The sequence below is a fragment of the Psittacula echo genome (assembly GCF_963264785.1).
Source record: "Psittacula echo genome assembly, chromosome: 7".
NCBI classification, from domain to species: Eukaryota; Metazoa; Chordata; class Aves; order Psittaciformes; family Psittacidae; genus Psittacula; species Psittacula echo.
Window position 1 is genome coordinate 19,837,181 of NC_137740.1, and position 14,490 is coordinate 19,851,670.

At 57.2% G+C, this 14,490-nt stretch overlaps 1 protein-coding gene across 2 annotated transcripts; it reads right to left on the reverse strand.

The window, feature by feature from the left end:
- Window positions 1-5,809: 5,809 nt before the first annotated feature.
- UAP1 (UDP-N-acetylglucosamine pyrophosphorylase 1) lies at window positions 5,810-13,663 on the reverse strand (the record flags this gene model as incomplete). Of its 2 annotated transcripts, XM_080623423.1 has the most annotated exons (10): window positions 5,810-6,368; window positions 6,617-6,683; window positions 8,700-8,747; window positions 9,180-9,368; window positions 9,805-9,948; window positions 10,351-10,544; window positions 11,718-11,890; window positions 12,172-12,347; window positions 13,061-13,265; window positions 13,363-13,663. In XM_080623423.1, the coding sequence occupies 10 exons, from the start codon at window positions 13,661-13,663 to the stop codon at window positions 6,276-6,278; spliced, it is 1,590 nt and encodes a 529-aa protein (XP_080479549.1). In that variant the 3' UTR covers window positions 5,810-6,275. The 2 variants fall into 2 exon arrangements, with proteins under 2 accessions (XP_080479549.1, XP_080479550.1); XM_080623424.1 differs by lacking the exon at window positions 8,700-8,747.
- Between the last annotated feature and the right edge of the window lie 827 nt (window positions 13,664-14,490).

The window sequence follows — 14,490 nt, forward strand, 5'->3', positions numbered from 1 at the left end:
TTGAAGAGCCATATCCTTGCACAGGGCTGGGGTCTCCCCTCCTTCTCAGATGGCAGGCAAGTGGGACACACCAAGGCCACGCTGGAGGGAATGTCCCTGAGAGGCAAGAGGCTCCCCCTGACCCTGGCTCATGACCCAAGGCATGCAGTGTTTTGGTAAGGGGGTTTGGGACCCCTATCCCGGCTGGCACTACAGCCCCCAGCATGCTGTACCAGCGACGCAGCCTCAGCAGGAGCACAGAACAGCATGCCGGGATCCGTAGTCCTCTTCCACTCCAAGAATGCCATTTTAGACCTTCTCTGGGCTGGATGCAGCCCCATTTTCTGCAGCAGCAAGCACCTCCCCAGCCACAGGCTGGCCAGTGCAGCCGGGGGCATCGCAGCCGTACAGGGTGCAAGAAGTGGCCGGCACATCCCTGTGGCTGCCAGCTGCGCTGTGGAAACCTGCCAGCAGCACAGCCCATGGCCATGGGGACAAGGTCCTGTGAGTCCTGCACCCAGCATATACTCCCCACCAGAGGAAACCTTGCATCCCTCCTCCCAGCTCTGTGCCACAGTGTCAACCAGCCACAGTGCGGGGCTGAGAGCATTGCTCCTCCACAGTGCAGGGATGGGAAGCTACAAGTGGGTCCCCAGCACCAGGATTGGGAGCAGGATGCTCAGGAGCACCAGACAGGTGGCCTTGTGTCTGCTCCACAGTGTGATCTGGTGCCTGGCTGGGGGACCCTGGGGACAGCAGGGCCTCCCTGGCTGGAAGCACTGCCACCGGCTCTGCCAATAGACACACAGGCGGGAGCCGAGGACAGGCACCAGGAAACGCTGGCTTGGCACGAGGCAAGGGGGAAAGCGCTGGCAGTGGGGAGAAAACTGGAGAGAAGGGGGCTAACAACACCCCCCAGGTGGGGATGCTGCCCTGCTGCTGCCCCAGCCCGTTCCCAGGCAAACCCATACCCCAGCCCCCCTGCCCAGGCTCCGCCGCGGCTCACGGCCAGCCCTGTGTCCCCCCAAATCCCAAGCATGGGGCAGCAAACGCCTCCCCAGGTACCTCAGAGGGACTCACCGGAGCGGTGGCGGGCGGGCTCCTCGCCCCTCACCCGGGCAGGGGGAGCCAGGCAAGGAGCAAACTTCCCTGGGCTGATGCAAGATGCCTCTGGGAGCGCGCTTGCATTCTGCGGATTCCTGGGAGCCGGCCAGAAATCCCACAGTCCTACATCTTGCACATTTGGTTTCAATTAGGGAGCGGAGAGGGGGAGCCAGTCACCAATCCAGGCTGGCTTTTCGGCAGAGGTTATTTTCCTCAGCCCAAGGGAATGTGTGCAAAGCTATAATTTACAGCAAAACCCATTCATAGCGCAAGAGAAAAAATAAAACCTCCCCATGGCCGGTGAGGGAACTTAAAGCAAAAGGCAGTGTTTTGCTTTCTGGCACTCATGAGATGGCACACATGTTCGAGACCTTCCTCTTGAACCACAGGGTGCAGGGGCCAGGCAGGACACCCCCAAAATGCCAGTGATGGGGTACTCCCTAAGGCCCCCTTGCTAGCCTGGAGGATCCTGCATGGGCTGTCCTGCCCAGGGCCCTTGGTGGGAAGGAAGTCGGGGTTCCTGCATGGGCACATGTGGCGAGGCCACTGTCCAGAGAGCCAGCCAGCCCCGGCATGTGGGACGGAAGCAGCTCTCTGGCAACCCGGGCTGCACGCTGAGCTCGTGGTTTTACATCACTTCCAGGCACTAGCTTGGCAGCATGGCCACGGACTATGCAATGCAGCAGGGAGAAAACAATCATCATCATAATCAGCTCACGTTGATTTTTGTGCAATAGCTAAATGCAATTAAAAACAAATTAAAAAGGTAATTATTTTTCTTTCAGATTAGTGTTTCGGCTGTACTTTATGCCAGCACCCACACTGCTGTGAGAGGGAAGCTGGACCCCCAGCAGCAGGCCAGTGGCTCCCAATAAGTGCTCGTGAGCAGGGCACCCCACAGCCCCAGGGCTGTAGCCTTGTTGCTAAAACAACCTCCTTGCCAGACTCCTGGCCTGCCTGCTCTCCAGGCAATAAAAAAAGTCACCGGTGCCCTTGCTGCTGCCAGCAGAGAGCAGCTGCGATGCCAGCCCAGTCATGGGCTTAACGAGAGGCATGGCAACAGGGCACAGCAGGCAAGGCAGAGCACCTCTAGCCTGGCAGGGAGGGCAGGCAGGAGCAGGTTAGTGCAGTGCCTGCTGCAGGGCTCTGCACCAAGCCCTTGCTGCCCTACGTGCACACTGGCACGAGCACCGGCCAGCTCTCCTCCACCCCTGCTACCTGGAATTGGCACTCCAATAACTTGGCAGCAGCCAGCATCACATCGCTCTATCCCAGGACATACTAATGCAAAGGTGATGGTGTGCAAAGAGAGCCAAAAAGCCAAAGTAGTGGTGATCCCCCCTGGTTCACCATGCAGCCCTTTACTCCTGCTCAGCCTTCCCCCAGCGTGGGCCACGCTGTGCTCCAGCTGCTGCCTGCTCCGTGCCAAGAAGGAGCAGCGCCCCAAGGAGCAGAGATGTCCCTTCCTCACAGCAGCTGCTCCCAGGGTCTGTCAGAGCCAGTGGGCAGGGGAGGTGGTGCGGACCACAAGACCACCCACAGCACTCTGCTCCAGCTCCTCACTCTGGCCCCCATCCCGGGCTGTCTCCCCTGGGACCCACAGCCGCCAGGCTGCCTTGGCCACACAGCCCAGCTGGCCCACGGCAAGCCACCAGCAGCCACCTGCACTGGCCAGGACCCCCCACATGGCCCCCCCTTCCCAGGCACACACACTGTGTGCAGAGCAGAGTGCTCAGCTGAGCCTGAGGTGCCCAACAGCCACAGTGGCACTCAGCGACATGGCAACTTCTCCAGCGGTGAGCAGCTTGAGCCCCAGTTCCAACCCTGCAAGGGTAAATTCCTCCCCAGGTAGCCATAGGGCACTGGGTAGCTGTGCACCCCCACATCAGAGGCTATGGTGGGACTCGAGCAGGAGAGGATTTGGCCAAGCACCATCTCCTCTCTCAAACAGGAGGTGAGGCAGTAAGAGCTGCTCTGCCTGAGGGCATCAGGACAGCAAGCTCTGGGGCAGGAGCTGAGGAGCACTCCCCAGGCAAGCAGAGGGCAGGTGGTGCTGCTGCAGGACACCAGGGCTGGGCTGGTTGCACCCTGAGCACTCCAGCAGTGCAGCACACATGCTTGTTCATACCTGCTTAAGGCTTGCCACTGTGAAGAGGAAAGGGAAGCTCTGCTTCCTCCAGAGACACCCCAAAGAAGCACTGCAGGCCAGAGGACCTGCCTGCAGCAACCCCTGCTGTGCTGGGCAGAGCAGGGCACTTGGCATAACACAGTGTCCTGGTTTAGCAGTAGCAGTCATTTTTTCTACTGGTGCAGTGCTGTGTTTTGACTTTCAGCCTGGCAATAATACTGATAAAGCCGATGTTTTCAGTTGCTGGTCAGAATGTTTACCCTGAGCAAGGACTTTGTGAGTCTCATGCTCTGCCAGGGAGGAGGAGAAGCCGGGAGGAAGCAGGGACAGGACACCTGACCCAAACTAGCAAAGAGGTATTCCATACCACAGCACGTCATGCCCAGGATGTAGAACTGAGAGTTCCGGGAAGGGCTGGATCATGGCAGGGTGGGGGTGAGGTACCGGTTGGTGAGCGGTTGTATTCTCTTCCTTGTTATTTCCTTTATCATTATTATTATTGGTGGTAGCAGTAGTGATTTGTGTTATACCTGAGTTATTAAACTGTTCTTATCTCAACCCGTGGGAGCTGCATTCTTTCGATTCTCCTCCCCGTCCCTCCAGGAGCGGAGGGAAGAAAGGTGGGGGGGGGAAGTGGACTTCGTGGTTCTGATTTACAGCCTGGGCTTAAACCACGACAGTTCTTTTTGGCGCCCAACGTGGGGCTCGAAGGGTTGAGATAACGACAGAACTGACCGAGGCACAATGCTGATTTATTGGGTCTCAAAGTTGTTTCTCTTGATGTCACAGTTTCAGTGTGCTGTAGCTTACTTAGAGCCGGTATTTGCTGTGTTAGTGTTTATCAAGTGTGGGCCTTGGGCTAAGGTTCTTGTTTCACTGTACTTTATGGTAACGGCTTGCAATACGGGCGGGCTCCGGCGGCAGGGCGGGATGGACGTGGCCGTGGACTTGTACCTGGCCGTCCCGCTGCTCTTCACTATCCTGGCCCTCGTCCTCGCCTCCGTCTTCGTGAGGCTGCGGGGAGCTGAGGGGGAGCGGCCCCGGGAGCCTGCAGTGGCCGAAGCAGCCCGGGAGAGGGGCCCCGGGGACCAAGCGGCGGTGGGAGCGGGGCCGGAGGCCGGGAAGGAGGCGGCTGCCGAGCAGCGGGAGGAGGCGGCGGAGGAGCCGAGCGCCGCAGCCGAGCCCAGCCCCGCGGCGGCTGAGAGCATCCCCCAGCAGCCGTCTGCCGAGCCCGGCGAGCCTGAGCCACAGGAGGATGCAGGAGACCCCGCAGCACTTTCCAGCAAGGCAGAGGAGGAAGATCTGGGCTCAGAAAAAGAGAAGCTGGTAGTGAGAGCCTTCAAGCATAGCAGCATCATTTGAGAGTTCTGAAGGTTTTGAATGGCCTTTGGGTACCCTTGGGACCTGCCTGCTGATTGTGATGGGGATCACCATGTTGGCACACACACAGAGTGAGTTCTACCCACGACCATTTTGTCTGATCTCGAAAGTTAAGCAGAGTCAGGTTTGGGTCTTGTCTGGGTTTAGACAATACAGGGGGACCGAGAGGTTTTCCCCAAGGCTGGGCAGTCGTGAGTGTCACGGTGTGTGGGACAGTATGGGCGAGTATCTAATCCACTGGGCCCCTCCAGTGCTTTGGAAGCATCGGAGATGGAAGGCAGCTGTATGGAGTCCCCGACGACAAGTTGCAGAGACTGCTGCAGGGGAGGGTGAATTATTTTGAGCCTGATGGGCCCATGACACTTCAGGCCATCAGGGCAGAGATGCACTCATGATCGAGGGGTGGACTTTGCAATGGGCCTCTCCTGCTCTGAAAGACTGTTACAAGAGATGGAGCCCAACATCATGGACCGAATGGACTCAGCAGCTTTATAGGGATTGGTCTGTGCACTAAGATAACAGTGCACTGAGATGAGAGTGAGGGTATATTGAAAATGTGGGATCTGATCATGACGTGAATGGTATGGAATAAGGGGTGGATACTGTCCTGGTTTAGCAGTAGCAGTCAGTTTTTCTACTGGTGCAGTGCTGTGTTTTGACTTTCGGCCTGGGAATAATACTGATAAAGCCGATGTTTTCAGTTGTTGGTCAGAATGTTTACCCTGAGCAAGGACTTTGTGAGTCTCATGCTCTGCCAGGGAGGAGGAGAAGCCGGGAGGAAGCAGGGACAGGACACCTGACCCAGACTAGCCAAAGAGGTATTCCATACCACAGCACGTCATGCCCAGGATGTAGAACTGAGAGTTCCGGGAAGGGCTGGATCATGGCAGGGTGGGGGTGAGGTACCGGTTGGTGAGCGGTTGTATTCTCTTGCTTGTTATTTCCTTTATCATTATTATTATTGGTGGCAGCAGTAGTGATTTGTGTTATACCTTAGTTATTAAACTGTTCTTATCTCAACCCGTGGGAGTTGCATTCTTTTGATTCTCCTCCCCGTCCCTCCAGGAGCGGAGGGAAGAAAGGTGGGGGGGGAGGGGAAGTGGACTTCGTGGTTCTGATTTACGGCCTGGGCTTAAACCACGACACACAGTCAGACCTCTACTCTACAAGAAGATCCTCTGTGAAAAGTCTCCACCATTAAAACACCACCAGATGACAGACAGGAGAGACTCGAGTTTAATCAGGTGCTTCCAGTTACGCAACATACAAAAGATGACCATAAGGGAGAACCTGGGCAATGACAAGGACTCTATTAAAAAAAATAATCATGTAGATTTGAGAAAATAAAAATTCAAGATTAACCCCAGCCCCGTACCATAAAAATCCTCTGCATGTACAATGAATTATATACATGTTTAAAAATAAATGCCCACAGCCTGGAGTGCAAAGAGCAGTGCTGTAGCTGTGCTTTGTGGCAGGGGAATCCATAAAGTGTTTGGTTTTTAAATTAAAATATAAATAGAAGCATACAACATGCCAAGAACCAAGTGGGTTACATCCTCCTCTGTACAGGGTCAGAGCAAGCAGGACCAGCCCCTACCAGTTACAGCTATAAACCTTCATGTGTCCGAATTCCCAGCCCACCAGGAGGGACAGGCAGCCTGGCTTGGCCACTGTGTTGCTGCTACACCCCGTTCTTCACTAGCTCGTGGATCCCATCCTCGTCAATAATTAAAGGTGCGCAGAACTCTCGGCCCTTCACATACTTTTCCAGACCCTAAAGGAGGATAAAGCAGTTCATTAGGAACACACCACATATCACTTGCTCTGTGGACCTGCTGAGCTGCTCCACAGGTGGCTCTGGCCTCCTCCCATGCTAGCAGCTTGGGGGACTCTGCCTTGAAAATCTCCACTGTGAATTCAAGTCATGCTTTTGAGGCTTACCCCTCCCCAGCGTGCCCTGCCAGCCTCCCCACCCCTGGTTAACCTGCAAGGGTGCCCAAGCTCTGGGGAGGCAGTACTCACCTCTCCTCCATAGGAGATGAGGGGAGAAATTTCACACTGGATTGGCAGGTCATTTGCATCCTTCAAGCTGCAGAGAAAAGTAACATCAGGAGGGTTAACTACATCCTGCCAGGGGAGCAGACGAGGCCCAGAGATCTCGCAGGTGCCAGCACAGGGGTCAGTGCTGTCTGGGGCACCAGTGGCTGCTGGCCCACACAGACCTCACTGGTGCAGAGCTACCCAGGGTTAGTCAAGCTTCAAGTGCTCTCTGTGGAGCTGCAAGCTAAAGTTTAGATATCAGCCGCGACTGAAAGGAAAGAGAGCTTTAGATGCAGCTTTACTGAGGGTTTACATGCCTTCCCACGTGTGCAACTACAGCAGCACCTACACCCCGGCCTGCATCCCAGCCCCACTGTATTTGATACCACATGCAAGCTAGTCACCCCTTCCTCCTTCTTCCTCTTGCATCCTTGGGTGATAAGATGCACTTGCAGCACTTTTCTGTTTGGTTGGTCACAACAGGTCTTTTTTAAAAAACATTTCTTGTTTAAAGCAAAACCTGAAGACACAAGGTAAGGCTTGCTCAGAAACACTCCCTGTAGCACCAGCTTCTCCTTCTGCTTTTGCCTCTTAGATCAACTGTCCAGCTCCTCTGTTCTGCACATGAGCCTGAGCTGGTGAGGACAATGACAGACCCATACCAGCACTGCCTGCCACAGCCTAGTCCCAAAACAACCACAGCAGCACTGCTGGGCAGGGGTCTACATGGTGTCCCTGACCCTGCTCCTGCTGCCATAAGCATCTGTAGGACCCCCCAGATGCTCCCTGGATCCAGCCAGTGTTTAAGCCTGGCCAGGGGGAGCAAACAAAGAACCCCAGGGTACCCTTTTGCACCTGCTCACCATCACAGCCAGAGAGGACACAGGACATCATCTATGACAACTCTTCCTTGCCCAGGACGAAGCTTGTCCCTGCTGCCACATGCTCACTCAGTTGCTTCCTGTCCCAGCTGTGAGTAAATAAAACTCACCCACCCTAACCCAGCCCTTGCACTTGTGCTTGCCTCAGAGTCAGATTCCTCTCAAGATAAAAAAAAAATAGAAATAAAAAATAATGCCATTAACTGGCAATGAAGGACAAATGTAGGATAAAGTGCACCCTTTATCCTACATTGTAACTAGCGTGATAGCCTAGTTATAAGCGTGAAAGCACTTGGAGTCCTGAATTAAAAAGAGATCTTAGGTGTATCCCACCAGAAAGTACCAGAAGATACAACTTCTCCTGAAGGGGAAGAAAAAGCAGCAAGCTTGCTTAGTCTGGAAGTCATTTACTTACCAGCTTGAAGTCCCAGCCCCACAGATGTGCCCTGTGGCACAGAAGAACACACCGCTATTAGAGAAGTTGCTTTAACACTTCTGTCAACTTCCCTGTTTACTTCTATAAACTTTCAAGAGTCAGGGAACTTTCAGGAGTCAGGGTCTGGATCTTCAAAACTCAAGAGCTGCAGCCACACAAAGTGCAGCTGGCTGCCTATGCTGAGGTCTGCACATGCTACGTCAACGCCTGCTTGAAGTTTACTTGGTGTTCTTAATTCCGTGTCAATCTGGTGGGCACCAGGAGACGGAGTCCAGCTACAGGACTGGCCGGGATGAGTCTGGGCTGTGCTGCACCATGGCATGACAAACAGGAGTGTCATCGAAGGGCCAGGCCCGCATGTTTCCCAGCAGCATCTCCCCTGTAGGGTGACCTCTGGGGGCTGCACACAGACAGCAGCAGGCTGCCTGCTGCCCTGCATCTGTACCAATGGCACAAGCTCCTTCCAGTTACCCCTACCCGCTGCCTCTCTGGAAAGGAGCCCAGGAGGGAGCAGACACTGCCTGCTTACTGCCCGCCACCATGAGATGCGGCATCCACAGAGTCCTGCAGCGAGACATGCCCCACTCCCAGCATGCAGCCCAAGCACCCTGCCCCATTAGTCACTATGGGCGCCTGCTCACCAGCACACACCCATCGCAGCAACCGCAGCCTGGCACACTGCTTCACCTACAGCCTGTTAGTACCTAAGCACAGCCCCGCCACCATGCAAGCTGCACGGTATAGTTACTTGTCATTGACATCTGCTGGGGTGGCATCTGACCTTCCGTTTGTGACACTACGTGGGAATAAACATGGGTTAGCAAAGGTGGGAAACCACAGAGCAGATGGGGTTTGCTGTTCTCCAAACAGGGGTTGTGGGGGCCTCTTGGTCAAGGGATGCTGTGACCCCAGACCGCCTGCTGCATGGATCTGCGGGTGTGGTTGGGCTTTAGGAAGCCACCTTGTCCCTGCATGGGCAACCCTGGCTGTGCAACAGAGACTAGCAGGATTTGGTTCACAGACACTGAATCAAGAAGGAAAGCTCCTGCTGAACAAGTGAGCGCCCTTCTGGTAGCCACCACCTGGCCCACCCACGAGAAGGGACCCACAGCTGGTTGCTCCAGCAATGGTGGTTTCAGAAGCACTGAAATGGAGAAGGGCTGCAGACTGTCCAGTGCTTGATACACAACTCAAAAAGGATGCAGGAGTGCTGGGAGCAGCAACTCACCGAGGGATGGCAGGGATGCGAGTGCCGTTTTCATCCACGAAGTGTCCCCCTGCATTGAGAACCCAGCAGTGGTGCAGGGACATCAAGGCATGTCGGGCTGTTGTGGGGTTGTCCTTGCCATTCTGGCTGTCAGCATTCTTCAGGGGAGAAAACTCATCCTCACGCAGCACCTCATACACTACAAACTTCCTGGTGGAGGAACAGGGGTAGGAGGGTCAGGTTTGGGAAATGTTCTTCCCTGTTACTTTGGCTTCTTCCCTGTCAGGGTGGCTGAGCTGGGGCCACAGTAGCTGAACCAAGGCCACGGCCCCCAACACCCACTGGCTGTCCTCACAGCCACAAAAGAGAAATGGGAAGACCTGGGCTGCAGGGTCAGTAGATGCTTCTCTGGCCCAGGCGCAGGGTGCTGCCAACCTAGGGGCACACAGCACCTGTCCCTCCTCCTGCTCATGTCAGGGCACAATGGTCCACTGCCACTGAACAGCATCAGAGCTGACATCCTATCCTGATCCTAAGGGGACTGCCAATGAGCACAGCCCTAGGTGCAGTCCCTCCCTCCAGAGACTCTCAGACCTGCCCAAGGGAGAGCCAGCAGCCTGCTTCCAGCAGAGAAAAAATGGCATACTTGGAAAACTGGAAGATGTCAAAGACAAACTTTTCCATCTTTATTCCATTGGGCTTCTCAGGTTGGATCAGCTGCCCTGTAGTGATGTCCACATGTGGAATCTTCTTCTCAGCTACATGGTGCTGCAGCTGTGGTTCGTAAGTGCTGTAATGGGCCAAGAAAGAGATGTCACTCATCTGAGCAAAGCATGTCTCCAGCTCCCCAGCTCAGACACTGCTACAGCAGGACAGCTGCTCTGCCCTGATCCCCAGCCCAGAGGCACGGGCTGCTCATTCCCACGGTAGCCAGGAGAGGACAGTCCCGCACACCCTGGCACCAGAAGCCAGTGACAGCTGAGGGAAACCTCACCTCAAGGAAAGGACTGTGCAGAGAGGCAGGGGTCAGGCCATGCAGGAAGAGGCCAGGAACTAGACTGTGTGGGCCTCATCCCAGCGCACATGCAAACACAGCTGGAGTTCAACCAGCAGAAAGCAAGGCACAGGTTGCTAGGTTGTCAGCTCTGCTCAGCACCAGCGCTCCTCCTCCAGCACCCCAGCAGGCCCTTACTTGACTACATCTTTCAGGAAGGCAGTGGTGAAGTAGTGATTGGCAATGTTGCCCGCATTGAAGAGCAGCCGCCCATCCGGGCCCCGTTTCTGGGCAGTGGCCAGGGAGATCTCGCTGTACTCCACCACCTGGTAGACACCATCCACTCGGCACACCACGCCAACAGGTTCCGTGGGGTTGGTCTTCTCTACCACCTGCCCAAAGGAAGCACTGTCAGGGGAAGACCACCCAGAGACCTGCATTTCAAATATACTGCCTTATATCCCCCATGGAGGTTTTTCTTCTGTGCAGGACAGCATGGGTAATGCAGGGATAGGCACAGTGGAGCTCTCCCTCCCTGGAGAAGGGTGAGATGGCAGGGATGGGTGATAGGGTGTCAGGGACACCCAGAGGGTGCAGGCAGGATCTGGCACCAAGCCCTTATGCAGCTGGCAGAGGGCATGGGTAATTTTAGCACCCAGCTCACATGTGAACAGCCAGCTTGCTGTGCACAAGCAGGAGGCTGCTGGCTCAGCAGAGCCATCCCCCTACACCTGACCTCCCTCCTCTTCCTGCACACCTCCCTTTGGGCCATGGGACCCTCCCAGCAAATCCCTACCTGTCACTGCTGTCACAGCAGGGCAGCATGCAAGGACACTGGCTTCCTCCTTTCTGCGTGCTAGGGTTATTTCCTCCTTCTCTTACATAGGCCAGAAGGAGGAACTGCTTTCCCTTTCTTAGTTTGCTCTCTGAAAGCTTAAAGGCCAGCAAGCCCTCTTACCTGTTTGGCAGAGCTAAGCCTAATGCAAACACAATCACATACCCCTTTTGTCTGCTAATCCCGCCTTTAAATAAAGCTTTGGGCTGGCAATCTCCCACCCGTGAGACACAGGGCTGGGCTCAGCAGTCAACTGCAGCTACTGTGTCCTGGTCTGGTGCACAGGACATCACATCCTAGGACAGCTGGCAGCCTGTGGCAGGGATCCCGGATGCCCATGCTCCCTGCAGCCTCCCAAACAGCTGCCCAGTATCTGAGTAGGGATTGATCAGCCCCACAGGGCTCCAGCAGCAGCTCTTGGCCCCAGGGACTAAGGGACGAGGGAGCCTTGGGGCTGTCAGTGCTATATCTTCATGCAAGACAGGAGGGAAGCAGCATCAAAAGCAGAGGTGAGTGACACCCTACATTCCCTGGGGTGCCAGACCCAACGGGCAGGTGGGATTCTGGCAGTACATGCTACACCACCATCAATCTCCTGGTGCTTAGCTATCCCTCCTGGCTGCAGCAAGCCAGTGGAGGAAAGGTGAGGAGTCAGGGAAGTCAGGCAAAGATCAGGACAGAGTGCACCCTGCTCCAGGGAAGCACTTCCTGCCTGCCTTCAAAACCATACCTTGGCCCCACAGTCCGCTCCCTTCTCCAAGCAGAACCCGATGAACCTGGGGTCAGCCACCTTCACCAGGATGTTATCCACGCAATAGACATGGACGCTCTGCACGCCTCTCCGCTCCATGTCCTCCACAATGCCATGTGCTCCCAGGGCCCGGTACAGGCCCCCGTTGCCATCTGCAGAGGGAGCAAACTGTTGGGGACTGGAGCAACACCCGGCTGTCTCATCTGCCAGCCACACTCATCCTCTTTTCCCCATGGAGCCAGCATAGAGGGTCACCAGCTCGGCTATACCCCACCCTGGTCCTCCCTGCCAAGACAGACACCTCCCAGTCTGCATCACCCCCAGGCCACGTCATGCTGTGAGACTGCCCTGTGCAGGGTCCAGCTCCAAAAACTTGTCCTCAGCACTGTGTCTCACCCCCCCGCACCTCTCCTGCCAGCTCCTGGTCACCGACCTGGCGCCATAGCAATCTTGCCCTTCTCCTCCAGCAGGATTTTCCCATCAAAACCCAGAGCAGGCAGCATGCCCTGCTGAAAGAAAATGATGTTTTCCTTCTTCAAGCCAAAATAGTGATGCTTCATAAAGAATTCCTTGGTCGACTCCATAGTCCGGCCACTTGTCATGATGTACCTGTTGCAGTGCAGAAAAGACCTGATGAGCAGGGAGGAGAAACATGGTCTCATACTCCTCAACCCAAATGTGGGGAACTGCTTCAGTCTGTAACACTCATGACAGCCTTCTTCCCCCAGCAAACATTTAGAGGGCTCTGACCTGCAGTGATCCTGCCCTTTTGGCAAGCAAATGAAGGACTTCACCCTGCCTTGCAACATCCATCTCCAAAATGCTACCACACCCTGTGCAGAGGGGGACACCCAGATGCAGCTGCCAGATGCAGCTACGACATCAACCTACTGCTCATACACCACCACAGCCCCTCACCTCCCAGAGTCCTGACTCACGTGGCTGCTGTCCCACGTGGTGACACAACAGATGTTCCCAAGGGCTGCTGGGTTGAGCCTATCATGTGGCACCTACCAGTCCCACAGTGTGGGACTTACCAATACCATCTGCTGGTCCTGGACCCACTGACTCCACAGGCCCTACCCATGGCAACAGCACAGCATCAGGAGGGTCTGTGCCAACCCATGGGCCCTTGGATTGTCATAGAGGCCTGCACCAACCCACGGGCTCATGAGACTTTGGCATGCTGAGGCCAATAAGGCCAATGCCAACCCGTAAGAGCTCATCCCACCAATGCTAGCGGGACAATGCTAACACCACCCTGCATTTCATCCCACCAAGGCCACCCCAGGGGTGCCGACCACCGAGAGCAGAGTGCTCACCAGGGGATGTTGCAGAGGGTGCCATGCTGCTCCTCCACCAGCTGCTGCAGCCGCCGCAGGCGCTGGGCCTGGAGGTGGAAAAGGGTCTTGCGGGAGGGCAGCCCCACGTCGCACATGCCCTTGGGGTAGGGGACGCCGAGGCGGGTGCCCTGCCCGCCGGCCAGCAGCAGCGCGGCTACGCGGCTCCCCGCGATCTCCGCCAGCCCTGCGCCCGGGAAGGAGAGCACACACGCGTGGGGCCCGCCGCGCCGGCAGCGACGCCACACCGCGCCGGGCCGGGCCCCGCCGCCCCCCGCACCTACCGCGGCTCTCCCAGCGCGGCAGCAGCTCACGGTCGCGGGAGGCACTGCCCAGCACGTCCCGCGGCACCGGCTGCATCCGCGCGTCCAGCCCTGCCACTGTCGCTGCACTGCCACCGTCCCCGCGGGCGCGGCGGAAGAAGCGGTTGATCTCGGCCACGTCCATGTCGCGCAGCTCCGCCGCCAGCGCCCGGCGGGCCTCGGCGCTCAGCTCGGGCCAGAAGCGCAGCACGTGGCCCTGCCCGCCCTCCGCCAACCGCTGTCCCAGCGCCGCCACACCGGCCGCGTCCCCCACCGGCTCCATCCCGCCAGCCCCGTGAAGCCACCGCATCCCCCCCAGCCACCCCTTTATAGCCCCCCGCCACCGCGGGCCGCCAATGGCAGGCGGCGGCCGCACGCCCCGCGCCCTCACTGGCTGCGGGTAATGGCGTCACCGCGGCGGCTGCGCCCAGCGGAGCCAATCGGAACGGCCATTGAGGCGGAGCGCGCGCCGGCGGCTGCCGTGGCAACGCCCGCCACGTCAGCGCGCGGCCCCGGTAGCGAGCAGAGACGGGGCCGGTTCCGGCAACCCAGCGCCGGCCGGGAATCTCCGGAAGAGCCGCCCCTTCCCGCTGTGCCAGCCCGCGCAGGGACGACGGGCAGGGCAGGGTGTTCCGGGCAGCCCCGGGCCGCGGTGTGCACGCCGGTGGGACTGCAGCAGCCCCTCTCCGTCCTGCAGCTGGAGAGAAGGGGCGCGCAGGGGAAAAACAAACACCCAAATCCACCCAAAACCCACCCCAGGCGGGGCAGGAGAGGTCTCCGCAGGGAGCAGCCCTCGCCGTCAGCCATGCTCCGGGAATCTGCCGGGGTCAGCCCCAGCGCCCACCGCTGCAGCGCTCCCTTGTCCCGTGTGAAATCACCCGGGCTGCAGCCAAACACCCCCCCGCGCTCATCCCCTCCTGGATCCGGATCCGCGCACCGCTGGCGGCTGCAGAGCGTTGTGCAACTGAGTCCCAGTATGTTCCTGTGGATGATCCCGCGTCAGTCGGGGCGGGTTTCCCCTGGCTGCTATCATTTCGGGATGATATCACTGCGGAAACCGTTACGCCAGAGCGAGCGAGAAAGCGACCCTGTGCGGCGTAAGTAAAAGGT